Source organism: Gracilinanus agilis, chromosome 3, assembly GCF_016433145.1.
Source record: "Gracilinanus agilis isolate LMUSP501 chromosome 3, AgileGrace, whole genome shotgun sequence".
NCBI lineage: Eukaryota > Metazoa > Chordata > Mammalia > Didelphimorphia > Didelphidae > Gracilinanus > Gracilinanus agilis.
The window spans coordinates 380,808,922-380,835,913 of NC_058132.1; the positions used below are offsets into that span (position 1 = coordinate 380,808,922).

The 26,992-nt window shown below is 36.6% G+C and overlaps 1 protein-coding gene across 1 annotated transcript in view; it reads left to right on the top strand.

The window, feature by feature from the left end:
* The window catches only part of PDK3 (pyruvate dehydrogenase kinase 3), a 169,945-nt gene that overhangs the window by 34,723 nt on the left and 108,230 nt on the right, over nucleotides 1–26,992 (top strand). The window contains exon 2 of the mRNA XM_044670151.1: nucleotides 4,971–5,115. Within this exon, the coding sequence (XP_044526086.1) occupies nucleotides 5,010–5,115 (106 nt within the window). The 5' untranslated portion in view covers nucleotides 4,971–5,009. The remainder of the gene's footprint in view (nucleotides 1–4,970; nucleotides 5,116–26,992) is intronic.

The following is a 26,992-nucleotide window of genomic DNA, read 5'->3' on the forward strand; positions in this document are numbered from 1 at the left end:
TATCTTTTGACCATTTATTGATTGAGGAATGGCTTTTTTGGCCTTTTAAAAAATTTTTTTAAATTTGACATACTTTCCTATGTATTTTAGAAATAAGATCTTTAGCAGAAACTTATTGAAAGGATTCCCCTGCCCCTTGCTGCTTTTCTTCTAATTCTAGGTGCACTGGTTATGTCTGTGCAAAAATTCTATAATTTTATGCAATCAAAATTGTCCACTTTATCAGTTTCTCTATCATTTGTTTGTTCATGAACTCTTCCTCTATCCATAGATCTAATAAGTAATTTCTACCATGTCTCAGTAATTTTCTTATATCATACTGCATTTCTTCTTAGGAGGCATCTTAGAAGGTACCAGATTCCACTGAAAACCTTCTGCTATTCAGTACCCAGCTTGCTGTGGGAATGAAAGATATACTCAATGATGATAAGAAGATAAATTCCTTGGTAATTAAAAAAAAAAACTCAGAGGAGCAACAAGGAATCAAAGCCACTATTACCATAAATGTCTATAGTAAAGTTTACTATTAGTAAACTAATACCTTTATTTTTAAGCCAGTGTGGTAGTAATGAAAGCACTGGATTTGAAGTTAGGCCATTTGGATTCTAATCTTGGCTGTGGCTTTATTAGTTATTGAACTTTGGGCAAATCACTTAACTTTTCTGAGTCTGTTTACTGATCTGTAAAACGAGGATAACATTTGCATAAACCAATCTTCTGGGAGGAGTTGGGTGGAAAAAGCTTTATGAAATTGTCAAGTTCTGGATAAATGTGAAATATTTGAATATGCCAAATGGTGATATATATATCCTTCCTTGAGAAATTTATTTGTGGAGGTAAATGAGATGTATATCTAAATGCATGTAAACATAAGATTTGCTTAATTTTATACAGCACTTTCTTCCCACCTTAATGCTCATCATTTTATAGATGAGAAATTTGAGACATCTGAGGCTCAATTCTCTTTTTTCTAAAAAAAAACAATTAATACATTTTATTTTTACTTAACAAACATTTCTCAATACCCAGAGGAATCTTTTTACAAAGTACACTGCCTAATCACAATTAAGCAAAAGCTCCTAATGATAACTACTACTATCTCATCCCATTTCTCCTCTTGTAGTTTACTTATTTTTCTTCTATGTATTTATTTTTAAGTTCATTTTTTAAAAACTTGAGTTCCACATTCTCTCTCTTCCTCTTGCCCCTCCTCTATTCATTGAGAAAGCAAGCAGTATATCAGTTACACCTGTGAAATCATGGAAAACATATTTACATATTAGCAGGGAATGGGGGGGGGGTTAAAAATGAGGAAAGTGAAAGAAGTATGCTTTAGTCTCATCATCAGTGGATAGCATTTTTCCTCTTGGGCCCTTTGGAATTGTGAGACTTAGTTCTGTTAAGTAAACTGGCCATACGTTACACAGCTAGTCAATTGAAATCAGGTTTCAAACTCATCTCCTGACTTCCAGTCTGGTGTTTTTTCCATTTCATCACCCAGAGGGTATAAAAGGATTGGGGTTAAGATTAATCAACTCCTTGGTGACCTTTATATCTACAATTCAGAACACCTAATTCCTTGCCCAGGGCAGGACATGGTCCTGTGTGGTTCCTAAGGAATAAGAGTTTGTTGTTTATAATAATCAAGACACTTAAAACCCCAAATATTGTACAATAGGATAACCTTGAAGACTATTTTCCTTTGAAAGGAAAGTGAAGAGGTAAAAACTAACATGCTCAAAAAAGGTAGTATTAATCTTTTTTTAAATTTTTTTATTTAAACCCTTACCTTCTGTCTTGGAGTCAATACTGCACATTGGTTCTAAGGCAGAAGAGTGGTAAGGGCTAGGCAATGGGAGTTAAATGACTTGCCCAGGGTCACACAGCTAGGAAGTGTCTGAGACCAGATTTGAAGATAGGACCTCCCAACTCTAGGCCTGGCTCTCAGTCCACTGAACCACCCAGTATCACTCTTGATTAGGTTAGGAAAAAAGCTTTCTCTCTGAAGATTATGGAAAGAAAAAAACAAACAAACAAACAGCAAAACTACTGGTCCTTGGATGAGAATACCTGAGTTCAAATCCGGTCTCTGCCACTTAACTAGTTATGCAACCACCGACAAGGCATTTTTACCAATGGCTTAGTTTCCTTTGCAGTATTGGGAGAATACTACTTACCATCCAGGTTGTTGTAAATGTAAATGTAAATGCACTATGTAAAAGTGATGTCTCAGAATCTTCTTTTTCCCATTCACAACAGAGTTGCTGTCTTTCACTCTTTATATCTACAACAGGCAACAGAAAGCCCTGAGTACGCTCTGATCTTTTAGAGAAGACCTAGCTAGGTAGGGAGCCCCTGGAAGTGTCTGCTCAGGTATCTTAAGTAGCTTCTCCCAAGATCTATCTGGAAGTAGAGTAATTAATTTTCAGCAGTGGTCTTCCTAGCTACATCAAAAAAGGGACATGTAAACACATATCTAGATTATTTCAGACTTCTCCCATGACACCATTATTGCTCTTTCTTTCCTGAAATTAGTTTGTAATTACAGGACATCTTGTCTAGGTTATATGTCCCTAGTGAGATCTCCTTGAAGATAGGGGCCATTTGATTTTTGTCTTTGCATCCTGAGTGCTTAGTGTAACTGCCACACAGGAACTGTTCAACAAATACCTGTTGAACTGAAATGCCAAAGGAACAGTTTTTCAATATAATTCAATTTGCTTTTAAGTACTTATAATGGTATGTGCCTAGGATTGTGTAAATCCACAATAGTTTATAGATATACTAGTGTTTGGGATAAACAAAGTAGTGTTTGGGATACAAGTGACCCCAGTTTTTAAAAAGCTTAAAATATAAAAACAAATTTGAATGCATGGGGGAGTAAAATAAGAGCAACTGGGGGCAACTGGGGGCAGCTGGATAGCTCAGTGGATTGAGAGTCAGGCCTAGAGATGGGAGGTCCTAGGTTCAAATCCGGCCTCAGACACTTCCCAGCTGTGTGACCCTGGGCAAGTCACTTGACCCCCATTGCCCACCCTTACCACTCTTCCATCTAGAAGCCAATACACAGAAGTTAAGGGTTTAAAAAAAAAAAATAAGAGTAACTGGTGAGATTTAGATAGTCAAAATACTACAGCAATTTGGGAAGTAAAACCAAAGCAAGTTACACAATGATCACAGTGATGAATTCAATGACAAATTAGGACCCCAGAAGAAATGATGATAAAGCATACTTCTTACTTTGCAGAATGAAGTACACTACATCCACAGAGGTGCGGAGGTATATACATAGAGATGTAGGATGAAACCTATATTTTCAGATATAACAAATGTATTATTGATTTGCTTTGTTAGATTATTCTTACCTGTTATAAGGAAGTGTTTCTATTTGATGGTGGGAGGGTGGAATTGATGAGTAGTAATAATAATGTATTTTTAGGTCAATGAAACATTACATACACTGAAGTGAGGTTTGAAAGGGGATATAGAAAAGGAGGGCAGTTTTGTTATTATCATATTAAATTTATAACATTGATATTTAGCATTTTAAAATTCAAAACAGCAGTCAATATATGTTGTTTCATATAAAATCTTCTTTTCTGATCTATATATATATATATATTGAAAGGGGCAGAGACATTTTAATGGAGGAAAAGACTGAATAGAATCTCAAAGAAAGGGATTTCAACTGATAGAAGTGGAAGATAGGAATGATGTGTGTGGGGGTATCACTGGGCACAAAGTACCTTGAACAAATAGGAGGGGGAAATGGTGAGGGAATCATTGTTCAATGTGGCTTATAGGTAGATCATGTGAAAAAAGGAGTAGCATAAGAAAAACTAGAACCAAGGGATCTTAGAGGTCAAGTCTAATGCATTGATTTTACAGATGAAATTTACTTTGTGTGCTGGGTCACACAGTAAGATCAAAGCTAGATTGTGCAATGTCTTGAATGCCAATTAGAAGGCAAAGAATATTGAGCCTAAGTAGTTTTTTTTTTAATTTTTAATTGTAGTGCATTGAGAAAATTACTCAGTAAATGGCGTAAATAGACTAGATTTTTTTCAACTCATACCAGAGAAGTCCCTGGCTCCTCAGTTCAAGTATTGAACTGAGCCCTATTGGTGAAGCAGGCACAAATAGAGGTGAGACCTAAACCTGCTGGAGCCGCACTGTCTTCGGGGAAGGGCTGGAAGTCCCAATGCAGCGAATAGCGCGGAACTCTGGAGAGCCAATGGATCCAGGGGTTGCGGATCTTAGGTGGGGCGCTCGCGCCGCTCTTGCAGCTTTAGCTACAAAGCTTCCTGGGTCTGGCCCAGGGGAGCACGCGCCTCCGGCTCGGTCAAATTGCGGGGGAAACGAAAACGAGGCCAAAGCCCGGGGCCAATAAGGAACCAGATCTGGGCGGTGGTTCAGGTTCCCTCTTTCTCCAGGGGTGTGTACGGGTGTGTACGTGCGGATGAAGGGGCAGACTGTGGCCGAACTCCGCCTCGCAGGGCGGGGAGTGGGAAGCCGACTGACAGCCAACCCGCCCGGTGGGTTGGCAGCAGGCGGGGGAAAGTGGGAGGGGGTGGAGGAGGAGAGCTAATGAACGGGAGAGATGCGCTGGGGTTAAGCCGTTGCTGCTGCTGCAGTTGCAGCCACAACGGGGCTCCGGCGGGGGCAGCGCGCGCTCGGCGAACGTTCCCCGGATCCAGGGGAGGCGGGGAAGGGAGCCAGGGCGCGCGCGCAAAGGGCGCGAGGAGTCGCTGCTGGAACGGCGGCTTCTCGGGGACTGCTGTCCTCCCGCCCGCTGAGGGCTCAGCGCGACGTGAGGGCTCTGCACCGGTCGGTCGCCGCGCCGCAGGCGCCGCCGCCGCCGCCCTTCTCCCCTCTTCATCCCGCCTCCACCTCTGTCCCTGCCCCCGCCCCGGCGGCGTCGCAGCAGTTGTCGGGTCTCCGGTTGCGGATCTTCCTCTTTCTTTCCCCAGTTGCGTCCCGCGGCGGGTTCGGTCCGGGGTTCGAGGAAGATGCGGCTTTACCGGTGGCTGCTGAAGCAGCCGGTTCCTAAGCAGATTGAGCAGTACTCCCGCTTCTCCCCGTCGCCGCTCTCCATTAAACAGTTCCTGGACTTTGGTGAGTGAGTGCCGGTCATGGTGGAGTGGCAGGGCCCCTGGTCTCAGACCCGGCGGCCCCAGAACGCGTCCCTCCGGGCGAGGCTTCACGGCCTGGGCTTGTGTTTGGGATGGCGTATTTTGTTTTCTCTGCTGATGGTGCGCGTGTGTGCGCGCGTATGTGTATGTGGTGAGGGGAATTGTGCTTCTTCACGCGTTCCCTCCCTCCCTTCCTCCACCTTCCCGATACACCAGCCTAGCAGCTGGCCGCATCCTTCCCTCTCTCCCATGCTTGCTGCCCAGAGCGCGGCCCGGCTCACCTGAGGCCTTCCTTTCAAAATAATACCGCGGGAAACCAGATCTCTCCAGGACCCTCGTCGGAAGCTTCTCTTAGGAGCCCGGGCTGTTATGGCCATGATCACCTGGGGAACAGGGTAGCCACAGGTTGGTTTGTTTTTTTGGTCCCCCTACCCGAGTTAACTCACCTGTCTTCTAGTATTTCCCGGAGGTAGATGTGGGGAATGGAGTTTGGGGAGTGAGAAGGAGGGGAAGGGGATGATTTGGTGATAGGCAGGGAAAAGGATTGGAGAATCTGAAGCCTTGGGAAACCCTAGCTGAAGGAGTGGAAAGTGCAGTCAGTTTCACGCTTTAAGAAAAAGAAGAGACTTTAAAAAGTTGGTCTACTAGGGGCCACCTGGGCCTGCCCTTTACTTTTTTAAGTGTTTATTTTTTCTTACATCAGCCCGATTAAAAAAAAATGGATTGGGGAGAGACAAAAGTCTTGCAACAGATCCCACATTTCGTTTTTCAGTGGTTTCATTCCTGTCGACTTGTGATCCCGATTAGGTTTTTTTTTGACAAAGATAGATACTGGAATGGTTTGCAATTTCCTTAGCTCATTTTACAAATGAGGAAACTGAGTCAAACAGTGCTGAGTGACTTGCCTAGAGTCATACAGCCAATAAGTGTCTGAAGCTGGATTTGGCATGAAATCTTCCTGACTCCTGGCCTGGCATGTCACCTAGCTTGCCTCTCATATTGGTCATGACCAAAAAATTATTGCTTTGAATGAATTTATGTGTCAGGAAGTCATTGCTTCTTTAAAAAAAAAAATTTTTTTTAACCCTCAGTTTTCGTCTTAGAATCAATACTGTGTATTGGCTCAAAGGCAGAAGAGTGGAAGGACTAGGCAGTGGGGGTTAAGTGACTTGGCCAGGGTAACACAGCTAGGAAGTGTTTGAGGCTAGATTTGAACTCAAGACCTCCTACCTCCGAGCCACCTAGCTGCCCCCTCATTTAAACTTTTTTAGAAAGGTGACTTTATTTTTGCATACAAAGTTTTTCAAATTTCCAGGCATAGATTTAATGAATCATGCAATAGTGCTTTTCTAGGTTTTGAGGACTGCTTTTTAGCTATCAGTAATGGGGAAGTGTGTCCTCTCAAACTTATATTATAATTTAACAATGGATGCCCCAAATTAAAAATGTTAAAACCTTGAATAAATACTATAGAAGAAGTCACATATTTAACAGGAAGTTTGTACATCAGTGAAAAACTTAAGTTCTCACAAAAACCTGTTATCAGTAACAAAATGACACATTTGTAGAGCCTTTAATTTTTTTAAAGTTCCAACTATTTTATATCCATCTGTAAAGGATTTCCTTGAGACTGGTGGGCCCTGTTATTTCCACCCCACCTACCTTTTACCAACAAAGCAAAACCAAAACAAACCTCAAAGCTTGAACAAACTTATAACTAGGGGCTTTAAAGTGTTTACTAATAAATTTAGGAATAGATTGCAATACTTGCATCTGATGGGAAAGTACTATATTTTTCCTAGTCAGTGCTATTTTCAGTTTGGTAGGAAAGTTTTTGATCCAGCATCAAAATTTTAAAATGTGTTATTATGTAAGCCTTTGACTAAAGTAGTCCAATGCTGCTTATACTCCTCAGAAAGTGAAACTAAAGCATTGACCAAGGTAGCAAAATGAAACTCAGCATTACCAGAAAAAAGACAAAAACTGTAAGATGAGTTTTACCAACTTCGAGGATTGGGTGTATGAATTATTTAAAAGCCACACATTGGCAATGTTAGTTTGTCATCACTAAGATAATGACTGAGGGATAAAACAGATGATTTATCTGCTTATAAAGCAAGGTTAGAGTAAGGAGAGAATCTGTTAAAATAAAATGGGGAATGGGGCAGCTAGGTGGCCCAGTGGAAGAGCCAGGCCTAGAGACAGGAGGTCCTGGGTTCAAAACCAATACTGGTTCCAAGATAGAAGGTAAGGGTTTAAAAAATAAACTCAGGATCTAGATCAAATATTTTAAAAGAAATTAAATTGTGAGAGGAAGTTATAAGTTTAATCAGCTGACCTGTAGTCAATTGTTGTTCATAACTTTACTCCCAATGATTTACAGTATTTTTTTCAGTGCCTTCCTTAGCCACCTGTGAGAATTTTAGAGCTCTGAGCAAGATCTTTGTTTCAGATACTAGGGATAAAATGTCACTGTTACTATAAATAAACATTTTCCCATCTTTAATTTGTGGTTTGGGAGAAGATTCTGAAAATACCAACCTTTCATTATGGCTAACAGAGACAGGTTATTTAACAACAAAAGGAACAAAAGGAACTGAGAAGGGCCTAATTTTGTTTCTTTTTCTCTCAAAGTGGAAATAACAGTATTCAACATTTTGAAGATTCATCACGAGCATGTCTATAGATAACTAGTTTTTAGATGTCATGATAGCTCTCTTATTTGAGCACAAAAACCACAAGACAGACATATATATAAGTAAATTGCCAAATATTAGGTCAGGGATGGGAAAGTTGAAGGACTTCATAAGGTAGAATTGAAGGATTTCATATCCAGAAGAGACCTTGGAGACTCCTGACCAAAAATATTCTGTTTCTCATGAATTGTCATCCAACCTCCACTTAAGTGAATGAAATGGAGCTTATACTACCTCTGGAGACAGCCCATTCAGCTTTTGCTCTTAGCTCTTATGTCCAGAAAGTTCTAATAGACAGCTGAAGTTATCATCTTCAAGTTACTACCATTGCTGCTAACTCTTCCCTCTGGGGCTAAGCAGCATAAGTCTAATCCCTCTTACTACTTACACATGGTTGTCATTCAGATATTTTAAGATGGTTCTTATGCTTCCTCTTTAGCTTCTTCAGACTCCTTCAATTGATTCTTGTGTGTCATGGCCTCTGCTTCCCAAACCATCCTTTGTATTGTCCTCTGAATGTGCTTCACATTTTAGTGTCCTCCATAAGTGGCATCCATAACCTGTATCCATTACTACAAATGTTGACTAGGGCAAAGAATAGCAGACTATCATTTCCCTTATTTTAACACTTGTAGCTCTCATTCAGCTCAGTATAGCATTTGATGTTTTGGTTATTGTGTCACACCATTGACTCATTTTTAGCTTGAAGTCCATTGAAGACCTAAGATTTTTTTTTCCCCCCACAGGAACTGTTGACCATCTCCTCTATTTTCGGAATTGATTTTTAAAAATCAAATTAAAAAAACCCTCAAATGTTGAACTTCCCCTTTTTTTCATATTAAATTTGTTCTTGTCGCTCTTAGCTCATTGTTTTTTAAACCCTTACCTTCCATCTTAGAATCACTATTGTGTATTGGTTCCAAGGCAGAAGAGCAGTAAAGGCTAGGCTATGGAAGTTAAGTGACTTGTCCAGGGTCACACAGCTAGGAAGTGGTCTGAGGTTGGCTTTGAACACAGGACCTCCCATTTTAGGCCTGAAATACAAGTATCTTTTTAGGGCCTGACTTGTCATTTGCCATGTCAGCTATATCTCATGCCCACTGGTCTCTCAGTTTCATTAACCATTCATTACCTAATATTGTGACTACAGCTATATATCATACTATCACCATAAAAACTCCATGACTTTGAACCTTGAAATTTTTATCTGATAATAATTTCTTCATTCAATTCCCATCTGCCTTTTTCCTTCTACATTTATTCTTCATTCTGATGATGACCTTCCTTCCTTGTTCTCACAGTTTATCATTCAATCTTAGCAGATGTCATTTTTGATTCAGTTAGTTCATCTGCCAGAAGAGATAGTTTATTCCTGTTCTCTAAGGTTCCTTCAAAATCTAAACTCAGGACCCTAATCTTAATTTTTTAGTTAACCAGTTCATCTATCTACTGCATACCTTTATCTGCTTGTCCTTCTGCTCTAGTCCAGATGCAAATGCTAAGTCTCCTTCAGCAATCTGCCTTCTTTTCCTGCTTCCAAGCTGCTAAACATTGTTGGAGGAAGTGATACAATTTTACCAATTAGATTCTACTCAAATTCAGTCCCACAACTCTTCTCATTTGGTTTAGTGTAATAATAGTAAATAAGAATCTGTAGGGTTTTAAGGTTTGCAAAGTACTTTGTATATGTTGTCATACATGATTTTGTAACACCTTTTTGAATTTAGTCCTATAGGCATTACTATTCCAGTGTTACAGAAGAAAAAATAGAGATTCCAGGAAGTTCAATGATGTTTTCTGTGCTCAGACAGTCTCTGTGTTATGTTAACAACAGTTTATTAGATAACTGGGTAGCTCAGTAGATAGAAATCCAGGCCTGGAAAGGGGAAGTCCTGGGTTCACGTTTGGCCTTAGACTTCTAGCTGTGTGATCCTGGTCAAGTCACTTAACCTCAATTGCCTAGCCCTTACCACTCTACCTTTGAACTGATACTTAGTATTGATTCTGAGAAGGTAAGGGTTTAAAACAAACAACAGAAAATAAGAGTTTATCAGAGTAGTATTAATCTGAAATCCTAACAAAATTTTTGTCAGAAATAATTTGGAATAGTGGGAAGGACAATTAGAGACTTTTTCCACCGCATGGATTAGAAATAGCTCTTTTTGTTAGATAAATGTTTTCAGACAATTCCTGAGGAACAACCATAATCAGTTTTTGTTATTAACAGTGATCAAGCTACACTCAATTAATTACTGATAGGGACAAGAAAATGTTTTGTCCAATTTGAATCTAGTCCCCAGAATTTATGAGAATCAAATGGATACTCACTCCTGTCCTACTCATTAAAGTTGTGTTGTGTAGGAGTTTGTTGAAGTTGTTTATGGAGGCTGAGCTGGTTTCATTTTTGAATGGCAAAGATCCAGGCCTCAGGATTTGGTTGGTAGAGGTACTGTGACTTGAATGGCTGGTGTGGTATCTTGTCAGTCCTTGAGGAGTCAAGGGTCTCTGAAGGTTTGACAGAATTCCTACTCCTGTTTTTATCCCCCTGCTTTTTTTTAATTAAAAAAATTTTATTTAATTGATAGATTTAGAATATTTTTCCGTGGTTACATGATTCATGTTCTTTCCCTCCCCTGTTCCCCCCTTAACCCCTCTCCCCCTGTAGCTGAAAGTAATTCCACTGGGTTTTACATATGTCATTGTTCAAGACCTGTTTCCATATCATTAATATTTGCATTAGGGTGATCATTTAAGAGTCTACATTCCCAATCATATCCTCATCAACCCATGTGATCAAGCAGTTGTTTTCCTTCTGTGTTTCTCCTTCCACAGTTCTTTCTCTGGATGTGAATAGCATTCTTTCTTATAAATCTCTCAGAATTGTCCTGGGTCATTGCATTGGTGCTAGTGGAGAAGTCCATTACATTTGATTGTACCACAGTGTATCCATCTCTGTGTACAATGCTCTCCTGGTTCTGCTCCTTTCACTCGGCATCAATTCTTGGAGTCCTTCCAGTTCACACGTAATTCCTCTAGTTCATTATTCCTTATAGCACAATTGCATTCCATCACCATCAGATACCACAGTTTGTTTAGCCGTTCCCCAATTAGAGGACAGACCCTCATTTTCCAATTTTTTGCCACTACAAAGAGTGAGGCTATAAATATTTTTGTACAAGTTTTTTTCCTTATTATCTCTTTGGGGTATAACCCCAGCAGTGGTATGGCTGGATCAAAAGGTAGACAGTCTTTTAAAGCCCTTTGAGCACAGTTCCAAATTGCCATCCAGAATGGTTGGATCAATTCACAACTCCACCAGCAATGCATTAGTGTCCCAATTTTGCCACATCCCCTCCAACATTTATTACTTTCCTTTGCTGTCATTTTGGCCAGTCTGCTAGGTATGAAGTGGTACTTCATAGTTATTTTGATTTGCATTTCTCTAATTTTGAGAGATTTAGAATACTTTTCATGTGCTTATTAATAGTTTTGATTTCTTTATCTGAAAATTGCCTGTTTATGTCCCTTGCCCATTTATCAATTGGGGAATGGATTGATTTTTTTTTTTTGTACAATTGATTTACCTCTTTATAAATCTTAGTAATTAGATCTTTGTCAGAGGTTTTTGTTATAAAGATTTTTTCCCAATTTGTTACTTCCCTTCTAATTTTGATTGCATTGCTTTTGCTTGTGCAAAAACTTTGTAATTTAATGTAATCAAAATTATTTATTTTACATTTTGTAATGTTTTCTAACTCTTGCTTGGTCTTAAAATCTTTCCTTTCCCATAGATCTGACAGGTAAACTATTCTATGTTCACCCAATTTACTTACAGTTTCCTTCTTTATATTCATGGCATTCACCTATTCCGAATTTATATTGGTATAGGGCGTGAGATGTTGATCTTAACCAGTGGTTCCCAAACTTTTTTGGCTTACTGCCCCCTTTCCAGAAAAAATATTATCCCCCTGGAAATTAATTTTTTTTAAATTTTAATAGTAATTAATAGGAAAGATAAATGCACCTGTGGCCATCACCGCTTCTCTGGATTGCTGCAACACCCACCAGGGGGCAGTGGCGCCCACTTTGGGAATCACTGATCTAAACCTAATCGCTCCCATACTGTTTTCCAGTTTTCCCAGCAGTTTTTGTCAAATAGTGGATTTTTGTCCCAAAAGGTGGGTTCTTTGGATTTATCATACACTGTCTTGCTGAGGTTATTTTAACCAAGTCTATTCCACTGATCTTCCCTTCTGTCTCTTAACCAGTACCAAATTGTTTTGCTTTATAGTACAGTTTTAGATCTGGTACTTCTAGTCCACCCTTCCTTCACATTTTTTTGTCCCTTTTTGATCTGTGCTTTTTGCTGTGATAAATATGAAAGCAGAGCAGAACATCTGAATTTGCCTGAATCATTATTGTATTCTTGAGTCACTATTTTATAGTTAAATTAGCATTTTTCTTATTAAACATTATGTGACTAAAGAATGTCTCACTTCATAACAATTCCCAGCCTGGGACAGACTTGAGTGAGGCCTGGTCCAGAACAGAAATAGAGAGGGGTGTGTGTGTGTTTATTTATGAAACTCCTCAACTAAGCATAAATGAAAACTCAAGATTTTTTTTATTCTTTGATTTTAGGGACCTTCTCTTCCTCCTTCTCTGAGGTAAATTCTGTTATCTCCATGAAAACAGTATAAAATACACTTTATGCTAGGAGAGGAGAAGCAGCTCTGGCAGTGAGTTCTTTATCTTAAATGTTAGTTATCATGATAAAACTGCCTTTTGGATATAATTATAGCATTAGGAGTCATAATAGGTCAGTCTTTTCTATTTTGAGTGAAGAAACTAAAGCCAAAGAAGCTGTGACTTTTGTAAGGCCATACAAGTAGTAAGTAGCAGAAGTTGGGTTTAAATCCAAGGGTTTTTCTACAAAGTGCATATCAAAAACCTTTCAGGTGGATGTCTAATAGGATTTAAAATTCTTGGCTTTCATGGAGATAAATTATCACAAGATAATCCCACCCTCTAATTCTTGTGACCTGTGACTCAGCTTTCCCTGAGAGTGAAAGAAATAGGTTTTAAGGAATAGATTTTTTTGTGGAGACTTTATTGATAACTTTGGAGCTAGATTTTGATCTCTATTCCCTAATTCAGCTTTTTTTGTGCAACATATGATCTTTCCATCCACCTTATTGGTTCTGCCTTCTATAAATTTTAAATACTTGAATATCCTCAGTGACAGGTTATGAGAAGCTGTTTATTTGTAAAGCTTACTTTGGAAAGCAGGAACAGCATTTTGTCTTGGAAGTCCAAGGAACTCTTTCAACATACAATGGAGAAGTTTTGTTAAAAAAAATCAAGCTCTTCAGTTTAAGTAGTTATAAAAATAGACTAAATATTTAGTACCTAAAAATGACAATCAGCACATAGTAAGAAGACATGAGCTCCTTTTTCATTGGAAGAGGTAAGATAGCTCTATTTAAATAAACTATTGATTAAAAAAAAGTAGAAAATATATGGAATAAACATCAACATGGAGCTTCATTTTATTGGAAGCTTAAATATGTATATCTCCTAGCATAAAGAACTGCCTCATCTAACAAATATTTGATCTTCATGCGAAGCAGAGAGCGATACCAGCCAATGACCAGTTTAGAATATGAACACAAATTTGTAAAATTTTAGAAAGGAGGATGTGTCCAAATTATGAAAAAAAAAATTGGAAGAATAGCTGGATCATAGCAAGTACAAATATATTCAGAGGATGTCCATGCTAGAAACAATACAGTTTTGGTTGTATTGAAGAACTGAATTTTTAAAGATTTGAAAAAGGTCAGCATGTTGTAGTAGATAGAGCTGAATTAAGAAGAAACAAGTTCAAGTTTCATTTCTGATACAAATTGATAATGTAATTCTAGTCAAGTTACTTAACCTCTTAACCTTCCAGGCAACTTTAAATACTATGTTAGAGATTAAATGCCAGTCTGCTTTGACAGAGGGAGTTCCTCACAGAGAGTTTTTTTATACTGGGGAGTTCATGGGTCTGGTTCCAAAAAAAGATCTCTGAAAGCAAACTTTCCAGAGAATAGTGTGACTGATTATAAAGAGATCTTCTGTAGAATAGATTTTTTTTTACAATATGTAATTCCCACAATAATTTCATAGAGAAAGTAGAAATATGGATTAGTAGTTATTGATATTTTCCCTATCACCTTTTTGAGTGATACACCCACCTCCTAAAAAAGTCTGGTTTATTTTAAAGACTCATTTTAAGCTTCACTTTCTTTATGAGACCTTTCCTGATCCCCCAGTTCCCAGTGTCCTCCCAAAATTGCCTAGTATTTTTTTTGTATACTGTACAAATTAGTTTATTTATATTTTAAACCCTTACCTTCTGTTTTAGAATTAATACTGTGTATTGATTCTAAGGCAGATGAGTAGAAAGGGCCAGTCAGTGGGGATTAAGTGATTTGCCCAGGGTCTCACAGCTAAGAAGTGTCTGAGCCCAGATTTGAAATTAGTACCGCCTGTCTCTAGTCTTGGCTCTCAATTCACAGAGCCACCTAGCTGCCCTATGTATATAGCTATTAATAATACATTATGGTCTCCCTCTCTCTGTAGAAAGTAAGCTTCTTGAGAACAAAGACTGTTTTGATTTTGTCTTTGTATCCCTAGTACCTTATGAAGGTGTCTAGTATGTAAAACACTTTGCAACCCTTCAAATACTATGCAAATGTCAGCAGTGTGTCAGTGTGTCTTGGTAACTATAGATGGACAATGAATAGATCTGAATTAGCATGAAATACAGGGACTGGACTACCATGCTTTTATTGACCTCCAAGCTTCTACCTGAAGTCAGAAAACACTTTCTTTTTGTAGGATTTTTCAGGTGGCCCTATTTGGCTTTAGTTTCTAAAGAATTGACATTTTTTCCAAAGTCTTTGGAAAAATGCACAAGTGATATAAGTAGACTGGTATATTACCAGAAGCAGTGAAAAATCTATGAGCAAAAAAATGTGAGTAGAAAAGGTAGTGGGCTGGTCATGTAGAAAGGACCACGAATAACAAATGAATAGCTCATATGCTGGTACCATATTCTATCAAGAGATTAGAAGGCTTTCAGCATATTGGTGATTTGTAAGTTTTTAAAAATCTACTTTACTAATTAAAATGTCCTAATGTTATTCCAACAAAACAGATGCATACTTTTCTACTCTCTGAATAGATAAAGGAGTACTGATGTGAAATATTGTGTAAACTGTCAAGAAGACAAAGTTCTCATGATGTTTGATTTTGGTTAACTGTACTTCTTTGTTATAAAGGAAGATTCAGTGGACAGAGTACATAAATTATTATGATATTTTTAAAAACTTCAAAAGATATCTAACTTTAAAAAATGGAAATTTTAATGTCTAATTCCTATTTATATCACATTTTACAACTTTTTAGAAAGTACATCTATAGCAATCCCAAAAAGAGATTTATATACAATATAACTTACATTTTAGATTTTCCCAAAATTTCTGTTTTTATTTAACTCCAAAACTTAAATTATAGCTTAAGAGCACCCAGAGATTATTTGAGTATTCTGTTGTTCATATCAGAGTATGCCTGGATAGTCTTTTTTCTTCCTACTTAACGTGTAAAAACAATTTTTGGCATTCCTTTTCTGATATTTTGAGTTTCCCCAGTCTCCCTCTCTTTCCCTCTACAACTCCTTTCCTGAGAAGACAATTTGCTCTTGGTTATACATGGGCTATCATATAAAAAACATTTCCATGTTTGTTGTGTTATGGAAGAAGACGTATTAAAAAAAACATGAAAATAAAATGAAGAATGTCAGCTTTGATCTATATTCAGACTCTTATCAGTTCTTTCTTTGAGGGTAGATAGAATTTATCATAAGCCCTCTAGGATTGTCTTGAATCATTGTATTGCTGAGAATAGCTAAATTCTTCACAGTTGTTCACTGTATATAATCGCTGGTTTTGCTGAGTTCACTATGCATCAGTTCATATAGGTCTTTTCAAGTTTTTCTGAAATTCTGCTCATTATTTCTTATGGCACAATAATATTCCATTACAGTCATGTCACAATTTGTTTAGCCATTCCCCAGTTGATAGGCTTCAGTTTCCAGTGCTTTGCCTCTACAAAAAGACTTGCTATAAATTTTTTTGTTCAAATAGATCCTTTTCCCTTTTTAAAAAATCCTTAATGTTTACAAACCTTGTAATGGTGTACTGGATCTAAGGGTAGGCACAATTTTATAGCCTTTTGGGTATAGTTCCAAATTCCTTTCCAGAATGGTTAGATCAGTTCAAAACTCCCAACAGTAAAATAGTGTCCCTATTTTCCCATGTCTTTTCCAACATTTATTATTTTCCTTTTCTATATCTTCTAGGTGTCAGGTGGTACTTCAGAGTTGTTTTAATTTGCATTTCACTAATCAATAATGGTTTTGTATATTTTTTCACATGACTATAGATAACTTTGATTTCTTACCTGAAAACTGCCTGTTCATATCCTTTTAACATTTATCATTTGAGGAAATGGTTTTGAAAATATAATCATATATTAACTTTATATAATATAATATAATAACTTTAATATGGTATTTTGATGGGGCCAGCTAGGTAACTTAGTGGGTTGAGAGCCAGGCCTAGAGACGGGAATGTTTGGGGGTTCAAATCTGACCTCAGACACTTCCTAGCTGTGTGACCCTGGAAAAGTCACTTAACCCCCCATTGCCTATCCCTTACCACTCTTCTGCCTTGGAACCAATATATAGTACTGATTATAAGGTGGAAAGTAAAGTATACACACACACACATATATATACATACATATATATATATATTTTTTTTTTTTTTAGTTGCCAGCTTCAAGAGTCTGTGTGTGTATGTGTGTGTGTGCATGCATGTTTGTGTGTATAGCTGGCAACTCAAAATACAAAATTTTACAATACATTTTAAATTGCCTTTTTCCTGGTATTTGACAAAAATTCCCAAGTTTGGATCTAATTGTTATCCTGTTTCTAAAAAACATTACCTCATTTAAGGCATTGTGATTTAGTGAAAAGTACATTCCATTTTGAGTTAGGACCTGGGTTTGATTTTCTGTTGTACTGCTTACACCTTTTTTTTGACATTGTCCTAGTGATGTGACCCATACCTGGAATTCAGTTTCCTAACTGTTAAAATAAGCAAATAGAACTAGATGTTCTTCATTTCCTTTTAACATTTAAATTTTGGAATCTTTTAACTTACTTTAGCTGAGTAGAATAAGCAAAAATGGCCTCTAAACAGCCAAAAGAGATGGCAGAAAGGAAAATCCTTAACAAAAAATCATGTGCTTTACTCTCTAATTTAGAGAGTTAAAAGTCCTAACTCATTTTATATACTGTGTTAACAAGCCAGATTATTTGGTTTCTAAACACATAATAAATAAGAAATAGCAAACTAGAGATGTGTTACTCTTGGATAATGAGAGTAAATGTCAAAGATGATAATAATATTTAAAAAACCTTTAAAGACAGCATTCTGGGATGTTATAAAGGTGTAGCTGAAGGGTTCAACTTGTTGGATACTTAAGGAGCTTGTCAGAGAAAGTAGAAAAATGACAGTCATTTTTCTTGCCTCTTATTGGCAGTTTAAGAAAAACTTGATTCATCAATGCAAAATAAATTGACCTTGTAGAAGTAAACAATTAAAGGGAGAAGTGGGTGATCTTTAAGTACCTTGTTCCTACCCTTGTGGCAGAAAAATGAATGGCTTGTGCATTTTAGTAATAGTACTGGTGAAAAGATTGATGTTAATAGGACCTGGAACTGATAGACTACAGATGGAGAACATTAAATCTTATGGTGATAAGGACTTTTTAGAGGAGAGCCAGTAGGAATAAGAATGATGTTGAGGCAGTCCTCATTTGAGAAAACAGTGGGCAAGCCTTAGGTTTATCATATTACTACCTTTGGGATACTATCTCCAGGGGAGTAATTTCCACCATAGAAGTCAGGGTGGTCTGGCTTTCATTCCCAAGGAATTTGAGAGGTTGCAGGAGAATTTTAAATGGTAAGCTAAAGGAATTGATAGCATAGTATTAATGAGAATGTTGCCTTATTGGGTATCTCAAGAGAATTTTTGATAGTTGCTGAGGTCCATCTGCTTGAAGTGCTTACAGAGGAATTTCTTTTTTTTTTTTAAATTTTAATTTTGAATATTTTCCCCAGTTACATATTTCATGTTCTTTCCCTCTCCCCCAAACCCCACTAACCCCCTTTAGCCGACGCACAATTCCACTGGGTTTTACGTGTATCTTTGATCAAGGCTTAATTCCATATTATTGATAGTTGGACTAGAGTTATTGTTTAGTGTCTATATCCCCAATAATATCCCCATCAGCCCATGTGTTCAAGCAGTTGTTTTTCTTCTGTGTTTCTAGAGGAATTTCCTTTGCAGGATCAGCTGAAGCAGTTAAGTGCCAGATGAGGTAGCTTTTTTTCTTTTTAGGTGACTAAAAATTGGTAGTTCTGCATATTTAATCCCACAGATATCATTCCCTTTGCAACTGATATGTAGATTAGGAATAGTTAAGAAGAGGGTAAATATTTTTAAAGGGTACGGTTTGGTGGTGAAATAGATTATGCCCTCTCTTTTTGCCTGCACTCTCCTCTCTCCCCAGCTTGTACACTTAGCTCCTGCCTTTTGCAGTCCCACTGTAATGCTGTTGGGTATTTAACCATGGCCCTTCCCTGTTGTTTGTACTCCTTACTGATATGTGCAGATGAACTGGTAGAATTTGAGTAGGGCATTAGGGTAGCCCCAAAAGTAGTCTGGGTAAATAGATCTGTCCATGCAAATAAGTGCTCAGGGTAGGGTAGGAGTAGGCATTAGCAGGTTAGGTGAACACAGCAACTTTAGATGTGGCTTTTGAAACAAGAAGGTGATTATTGGTCTACCTCTTGGAGTGTTAGGTCAGTATAAGTGTTCTCTGTGTTTCATACTAGGGCGTCAAGAGACCTTTTGCTCTACCTAAATTTAGGACATCTTCAAAAATCAACATTTGAGGGATTGTTGGGATAAGTAACGGTCAACATTACTGTGAAGCTTGGACTGTCCCACTGTAGGACTGCATGGAACCTAGAGGCATATTGCTTGAGTCAGAGGAGAGAGTGCCAAACATACTGGCAACTACTTAATCCTGTCTGGCAGGGGACCTGCAACAAGTCCATGCGGATAGTTCAGTTTCCTTTAGTAGGAAGACCACTAAGGGAAAGAGTTCTCAGGTAGAGGTGGAGGAAGAGCGAATCATGGACTTGGGTATTGTTTATAGGAGAGGAATACCTCTAGGTGCTTATTGTAGCTTTTATGCTGGTTGTGTAAAATGGAAGCCCTGGAATTCTCTTAACTATGCCATGTAATTGCGTAGTTAGCATCAAATATCATCCAGTAGAGTTGGGATGAAACTATTTCTTCCTTAGTAATGGAGATGAAGGCAGCTAGAACTATATATACACTTCTCTCATAAACTTATATAGCTGGTGAAAAAGTGGATAGCAGTTGGGGCCTTAAGATGGATTTTGGGGTGACTTTTTCAATTTGTTATTTGTAAAACAAATTACCCTAATTGTTCTTCTGATTGATATCCTGAAACTGAGCATAAATTCCAGTAACAATGGAAATGTAAAAGACACCTTCCAATGGGACCAAAGTAATATTGATAATTATATAATTATATAAATATATATACATATATATACATATAAATATAAATGTAGAGAATGGGATACTGAATTGTTAGCAATATTGAGGAAAATGGCTATACTTAACATTCTATTTTTTGTTTTATAGCTTAAAGTTTGCAAAGATGAATTTTGCATAATTGAAATAATAAAAGTGAAAGGATTTTCTGATCTGACCAACTGCTTTTTTTTAAAAAGAAAACTAGCATATTGACAGATCTTTTGGAAAGCAGCACTGAAGTTTCAAAAATGTCTTCTTCATGATAAACTCTGATTTATTCTTTTCCTAAGCACAAGAATTACACAGAAAACCCTCTTCTTGGCTTTTGACTCTGAAAATCATTAAGTGAGAGAAATTAAGAAAGTAGCTTTAGTTCTGGTGTTAGACCCCTGAAATCTTGTCAGTTTGTTATTCTGATGTCCCATCACCTGAAGAGTGATTAGTTTTATCAGAATATGCATTATTTTCTCTGTCAGTGAAATACAGTAGTACAACTTTGCTTTATGGAAGACTTGAAAAGTTTTGGTGTGTGATCATGTTATAGTCATGACTTGAAAGAATGAGTATTTAGAAAAACAATCTTAAAATTTTTTTTACAAAATGAATTTAATGATCTATGCTTTAGAAGCTATCGTGCTATGAAGTAGGGCCATTTTACTTGGGATCTTTTTAAAACTGTTTCTTGTTTCCCATTGTGACTTCTGAAATCATAAAAATAAAATCATAAAAAAAATTTAAAAATTAGGGAATTTTTAAGCTGCTCTCTCTCTCTCTCTGCATTAACCATTTGGCAGTGCTAAGAGAGATTACTCTGCTCTGAAGGATCTGTAAGGAAATTTGTATTTAGGATGTTAGCTGTGCTTATTAAGCACAATCTTAATCTTTTACTGGAAAACTGGTCAAAAGAATGCTATACTAAGAGCCAAATTGAACAGGATTTTTTTTTTTTTTACAGAAAACATCTAATTAAGACTTTGTGGGAGTGGGATTTTAGATAAATTCAGAAGGCATTAGTTTAATTTTGAAATTGTGAAAAGCTGATAGCAGGGCTATAACATTTTTCTTTTATTTTACCAAAGAAGGAAGGCAAGTGTTTTAGAGTAAAGCATATAATGAAAATCAAGAAGATAAAAAATAAAGGAAATGAATAGAATCTTAGGTTAATTAAATATCAGATGTCTAGAGAGTGAGAACAGAAAGGTATATGGCACTTTTACAAAAATTGACCAGATATTAGGGCACAAAAACGTTATAATTAAATGTAGAAAAGCAAAGATGTTAAATGTGTCCTTTTCAGGCTGTAATGCAATAAAAATTGTATTTAAAAGACTGGAAACACAAAATAAAAACTAATTGGAGACTAACTAGTTTAATCTTAAAAGAATGAGTATGTTAAAGGACAAATCATAGAAACAATAAATAATTTCATTAAAGAGAGTGATGAGACAGCATACCAAAACCCATGGAATATAGTAAAGCAGTAATTTGAGGAAAATTTATATCTTTGAATGCTTATATGAATAAAATAGAAAAAAGAAAAGATAAATGAATTGGGAATGCAATTTTAAAAACTTAAAAAAACAAATTAAAAATTTCCAACTTGGAAAAAAAAAACTTGGAAAAAACCAAATTGGAAAATCCAAAAAATTAAAGGTGACATCAATAAAATTGAATGTAAGAAGACCATTGAATTAATAAATCTAGGAGTTAGTTTTATGAAAAAAATCAACAAAGTAGGTAATATGATTTTTAAAAAGATAGAGAAGAAAAACAAATCACTAGCATTAAAGGTGAAAAGGGTGAATATACCACCAATAAAGATGAAATTAAAGCAATTATGAGTTATCTTGCTCAATTAAATGCTAAGAAATTTAACAATGTAAGTGAAATGGAAGACTACTGACAAAAAATAAACTGCCTACATGCACAGAGGAGGAAATAGAATATCTAAATAAACCTTCTAGAAAAAGAAATTGGACAGGCAATGAATGAACTTTCTAAGAAAAAAAACAACTTTAGGATCAGATGGACTTATAAGTGAATTCTACCAAACATTTTTAAAGGTCAATGAATCCTAATATTAAGTAAATTATTTGAAATAACAGGTAAAAAAGGAATTTTACCAAACTCCTTTTATGACACAAATATGGTGACCAGGAAGAGTAAAAACAGAAAGAAAATTAGAAACCAATTTCATTAATGAATATGGATACAAAAATCCTAAATAAAATACTAGGAGATTTACAATATATCATAAAGATTATTCACTGTGATCAAACTAGGATTTATACCAAAAATGCAGGAATGGTTTGACATAAGGAAAACTCTAAACATAATCAATTGTATTAAAAACAAAAGTAACAAAAATAGTGTGATTATATTAATAGATGCTGAAAAAGCCTTTGAGAAAATATAACACTAATTCTATCAAAAACTCTGAAAAGCAAAGGTATAAAATAGATCTTTTCTTTAAATGATCTAAAACATCTATCTAAAATCATCAGCAAGTGTTATTTGTAATAGATATAAACTAGAAATCTTCCCAGAAAGATCAGAAGTGAAACAAGGATGCCCGTAATTGCTAGTATTATTTAACATAGTATTAGAAATGCTAGCAGTAGTAATGAGAAGACTGCAGGTGATATGTGTGTGTGTGTGTGTGTGGTTTTTTTTGTGTGTGTTTTGGTTTTTTTTTGCAGAAAATTCCAGAGATCCAATTTCAAAGTTAGTTGAAACTCTCAATAATCTTAGTAAAGTAGCAGGATGTAAAATAAACCCTCATAAATCATCAATATTTTTATATATTACTAACAAAGTCCTATAAGAAGAGATAGAGCTACTTCATTTAAAATAGCCATCGGTAGAATAAAATACCTGGGTGTATACCTGCCAAAACAAACCCAGGAACTACATGAGCATAAGTATAAAACATTTTTATACAAATAAAGTCATATCTAAATATTTGGAGAAATATTAATTGTTCATGGATGGACAGAGCCAATATAATTAAAATAAAAACCAACTAAATTAATCTACTTGTTTAGTGCTATCCCAGTTAAATTACCAAAAAATTATTTTATTGAACTAGAAAAATAATGACAAAATTCATTTGGAAAATTAAAAAATCAAGAATATCAAAAAGACTTTACTCACCAAAATGATGAAGTAGAAGCAGGGAAGGTCAAACCACTCTGAGAATCTTCTCCAAACAACTTAAAAGTAACATTTCAAAATGAGTACTGGAGTGAAAGAACCAACAAGGGGACATAGTGAAGCAATTTTCCTGCAGAAAACAACTTGAAAGGTAGAGAAAATCTGGTTCCCTGGGGTGAACTACAGAGTACAACCCACAGCAAGGCAAGCTGACAGCAAACTGTCACCACCCCACACCTGCTTTTCCAGGTCCTGAACCTGGGTTCAAGCCAATGTCAAGACCCTGTGACCCTGCTTCAGTCAACAGCCAAGTACTCCACACATAACCCCTTAAGTCTTCCAAGCACCAAGGCAAGCCTGCAGTGAGGCCCCCAAGCTCTAGTATAGGGTAGTCTGTGATATACCTGGTGGGTGTAGGCCCAGAGGGAGGCTCTGAGACCCTGCCCAAGCCCAAACTGAGGTCCTAAGCCCCAGAGCAAGGCAGTTGGCAGGGCACTAGTAGGTGCAAGCCAAAGGGGAGTCCTAGAGTCTTTGCCCAAGCCTGCAGTGAGGACCTAAACCCCAGTGGAAGGCAGTCTATAGTATTCCTGAACTGTGTAAGGCCAGAAGCCCTTACCCAAGCCTGAGACTAGTCCCTGGGCCCTAGCACAAGGTAGCTCACTGTGCTCTGAGCTCTATAAGTCATTAGCAGTCCCAGAGAATGATTGAATCATCAGTGGGAAGTAACTTTCAGAGTCCTGAGCCCAGAGGCTATATATTACCTTGGAAGAACTGAAACTTGCAGAAACCTAGAAATAGAACTAATGTTGGCAGCAAGGAAGAACTAAAGTTTAAGAGTGTTCTCTCCCTCTACTCTGAGAATAGAGCCCACCTTTAAGATAAAAGTAAAGATCAAGAAAAAGACTGGAAAAATGAGCAAACTTTTTAAAAACCCACCTAACCAAAGAAAATGTTATGTAGACAAAGAAGAGCAAGGCACAGACTCAGCTACATGCAAAACTTCAAAGAAAAATATGAATTGGTCTTTAAAAGCCAAAAAAGATTTAAAAAATCAAATGAGATTCAGAGGAAAAATGGGGAAGAGATGAAAAAGCAATGCAAAATAGAATTGGCCAAATGGAAAAATTTTTTATTGATTTCTTGATATTCCTTGATATTCATTTGTTCTTTCAGATAAATTTTGGTACTTTTTCTAGTTCTATAAAAAATAATTTTTTTACTAGTTTGGTATAACTGTGAATAAGTAAATAAATTTAAGTAGAATTGTCATTTTCATTATATTGACTTAGCCAACCCATGGGCAGTTAATATTTTCCAGTTGTTTAGATCTGACTTTATTTGTGTGAAAAGTGTTTTATAATTCCTATTTGAGTTTGTCTTAACAGATAATTGCTTCTCCCCTTCCCCCGCCCCCCAAATAGTTTTTATTATCTGCAGTTTTAAATGGAATAACTCCAACCCTCGCAGCTGGACTTTATGAGAATACCTAGAAATGTTGATAATTTCTGTGGATTTATTTTATATCCTGAAACTTTGTTAATGTTGTTAATTATTTCTATTAGATTTTTAGTTGATTCCCTTGAATTCTTTAACGTACCATGATATCGTTTGTAATGAGTGGTGATTTTTTCCCCTCATTGCCTATAATAATTCTTTCAATTTATTTATCTTCTTGCTATAGCTAGTATTTGTAGTACAAAATTGAATAATAGTCGTGATACTGGGCACCCCTTGCTTCACTCCTGATCTTAATTGGGAAGGCTTTTAGCCTTTCCAAATGACAGATGATGCTTGTTGATGGTTTTAAATAGATAATGCATATTTTAAGGAAATCTCCATTTATTTATTTGTTTATTTATTTAAAACCCTTACCTTCCATCTTAGAATCAATACTGTGTATTGGTTCTAAGGTAGAAGAGTGTTTCCATAAGTTGCTCAAAAAGTTTCTAGTATTTTTTGTGGAATAGTGAAAAAAGCTAGTGGAAACCAAAGGGAAAGGTATTTATTTTGTCTGTGTAATAAATTCGAAAAGTAGATTGGAAATAGAAATCTAAATCTGGAAGGGATCAACTCTTTTATCTTAGATAAGATAAAGGTAATGACAAGTAAGCTGAGTAACTTGGTGATGATTACAGAGTCATTTAGTGACTGAACTTAGACAAACAAGCCTGTAGGACTCATTCTTCCTTTTGTTACATAATCTTTTAGAATCAAGGTTCTGAAATTTTTATATATAAATAAATACATAAATAAAAAAGGACAGTCCAAAGAGCTGTGGAAGCCCTGTTGTGAAAAAAAAAATAGTGAATATACTTTATTTGACTTATAAGAATCTTTGTGTCTGGCCTTTTGGACTAATTATTCATGGATGGGGGGGTGAGGGGTTAGCAAATGAGATCAGTAGATTGAAAAATATTGCCAAGGCACAAACAGTTGCTATTTTGATGCAGAGGTTGGTACCCTCCCACTTATTTTTTGTTTGTTTGTTTTAGTTCCCTCCCACCCCCTACTAGGAATGTTTTTTACTTTTATAAATACAAATTTTTTTTTTTTAATGTAAAAGCCTTTTTATCTCTCTGGCATTGCAAAAACTGGTCACAACTAGATTTTGCTTTTGGATTGTAGTTTGCTGATCCTACGTGGAGCTATGACTTGGTTGTTGTGATTAGGCCCTGTAGTAATATTAATTATTTATGCCTGCCCAGTCTGATCTCCCCAGTCACACACACACACACACACACACACACACACACACCCCTTCTGAGAACTTCCTTTTAGTTCTTTTGGCATTGCATAAATACAAATGGGTAATGTAAGTAGCTATCTATCACTTATCTATGTCTCTTATTACATGATTGGCCTACCTTTTTCTTTTAATCAACAGACATCTTTTAGGACTTTCTTTTATACTGGAAATAAAAAGAAAAAAATAAACAATAACAATTTCTGCACTCACGAACTTCATATATATATAGAAGAAACACACATAATAACAATCACAATAATAACTTTTATATGGCACTTTGCATGTACCAGGAACTGTGCTCAGTGCTTTATAAATATTACTTCATTTTATCCTCACAACAACCCTTGGAGGTAGGTGCCATTACAACCCCCATTTCACAATTGAGAGAGAACTGAGACAAAGGTGAAATGACTTGCCCAGGGTCCCACAGCTAATAAGTGTGTGAGGAAGCATTTGAACTCAGGTACTCCTGACTCTAAGCCTAGCACTCTTATCACTGCATAGGCTACTTGTTTTATTTCTACCAAGAAGATACAACAGAGGAAGGTTCTGATTGGAAGGAGGGTTGGAAAGGTTTCCTGTTAGAAGGTCAAGGTCAAGCTTAAGATAAGTCTTAAAGGAAGCCCGAGGATTCTAAGAGGCAAAGGTAATTAAGAATTTCAGGCATGCATTCCCCAGTTAATAAATGGGCAAGGGACATGAATAGGCAATTTTCAGATAAAGAAATCAAAAGTATCAATAAGCACATGAGAAAGTGTTCTAAATCTCTAATAATTAGAGAAATGCAAATCAAAACAACTCTGAGGTACCACCACTAAAATGATAGCAGGGGAAAATAATGAATGTTGGAGGGGATGTGGCAAAATTGGGACATTAATGCATTGCTGGTGGAGTTGTGAACTGATCCAACCATTCTGGAGGGCAATTTGGAACTATGCCCAAAGAGCGATAAAAGAATGCCTGCCCTTTGATCCAGCTATACCATTGCTGGGTTTGTATCCCAAAGAGATCATAGATAAACAGACTTGCACAAAAATATTTATAGCTGCATTCTTTGTTGTGGCAAAAAACTGGAAAGCAAGGGTATGCCCTTCAATTGGGGAATGGCTGAACAAATTGTGGTATATGTTGGTGATGGAATACTATTGTGCTCAAAGGAATAATAAACTGGAGGAATTCCATGTGAACTGGAAAGACCTCCAGGAATTGATGCAGAGTGAAAGGAGCAGAGCCAGAAGAACATTGTACACAGAGACTGATATATTATGGTAAAATAGAATGTAATGGACATCTGTACTAGCAGCAATGCAATGACCCAAGACAATTCAGAGGGATTTATGGAAAGGAACACTATCCACATTCAGAGGAAGAACTGCAGGAGTAGAAACACAGAAGAAAAACAACTTTGTGGACACTTGGGTTGATGAGAACATGATTGGGGATGTAGACCTGAAAAGACCACACCCATGTAACTATCAGTAATGTGTAAATAAGTCTTGACTGACCACACCAGTGGAAATG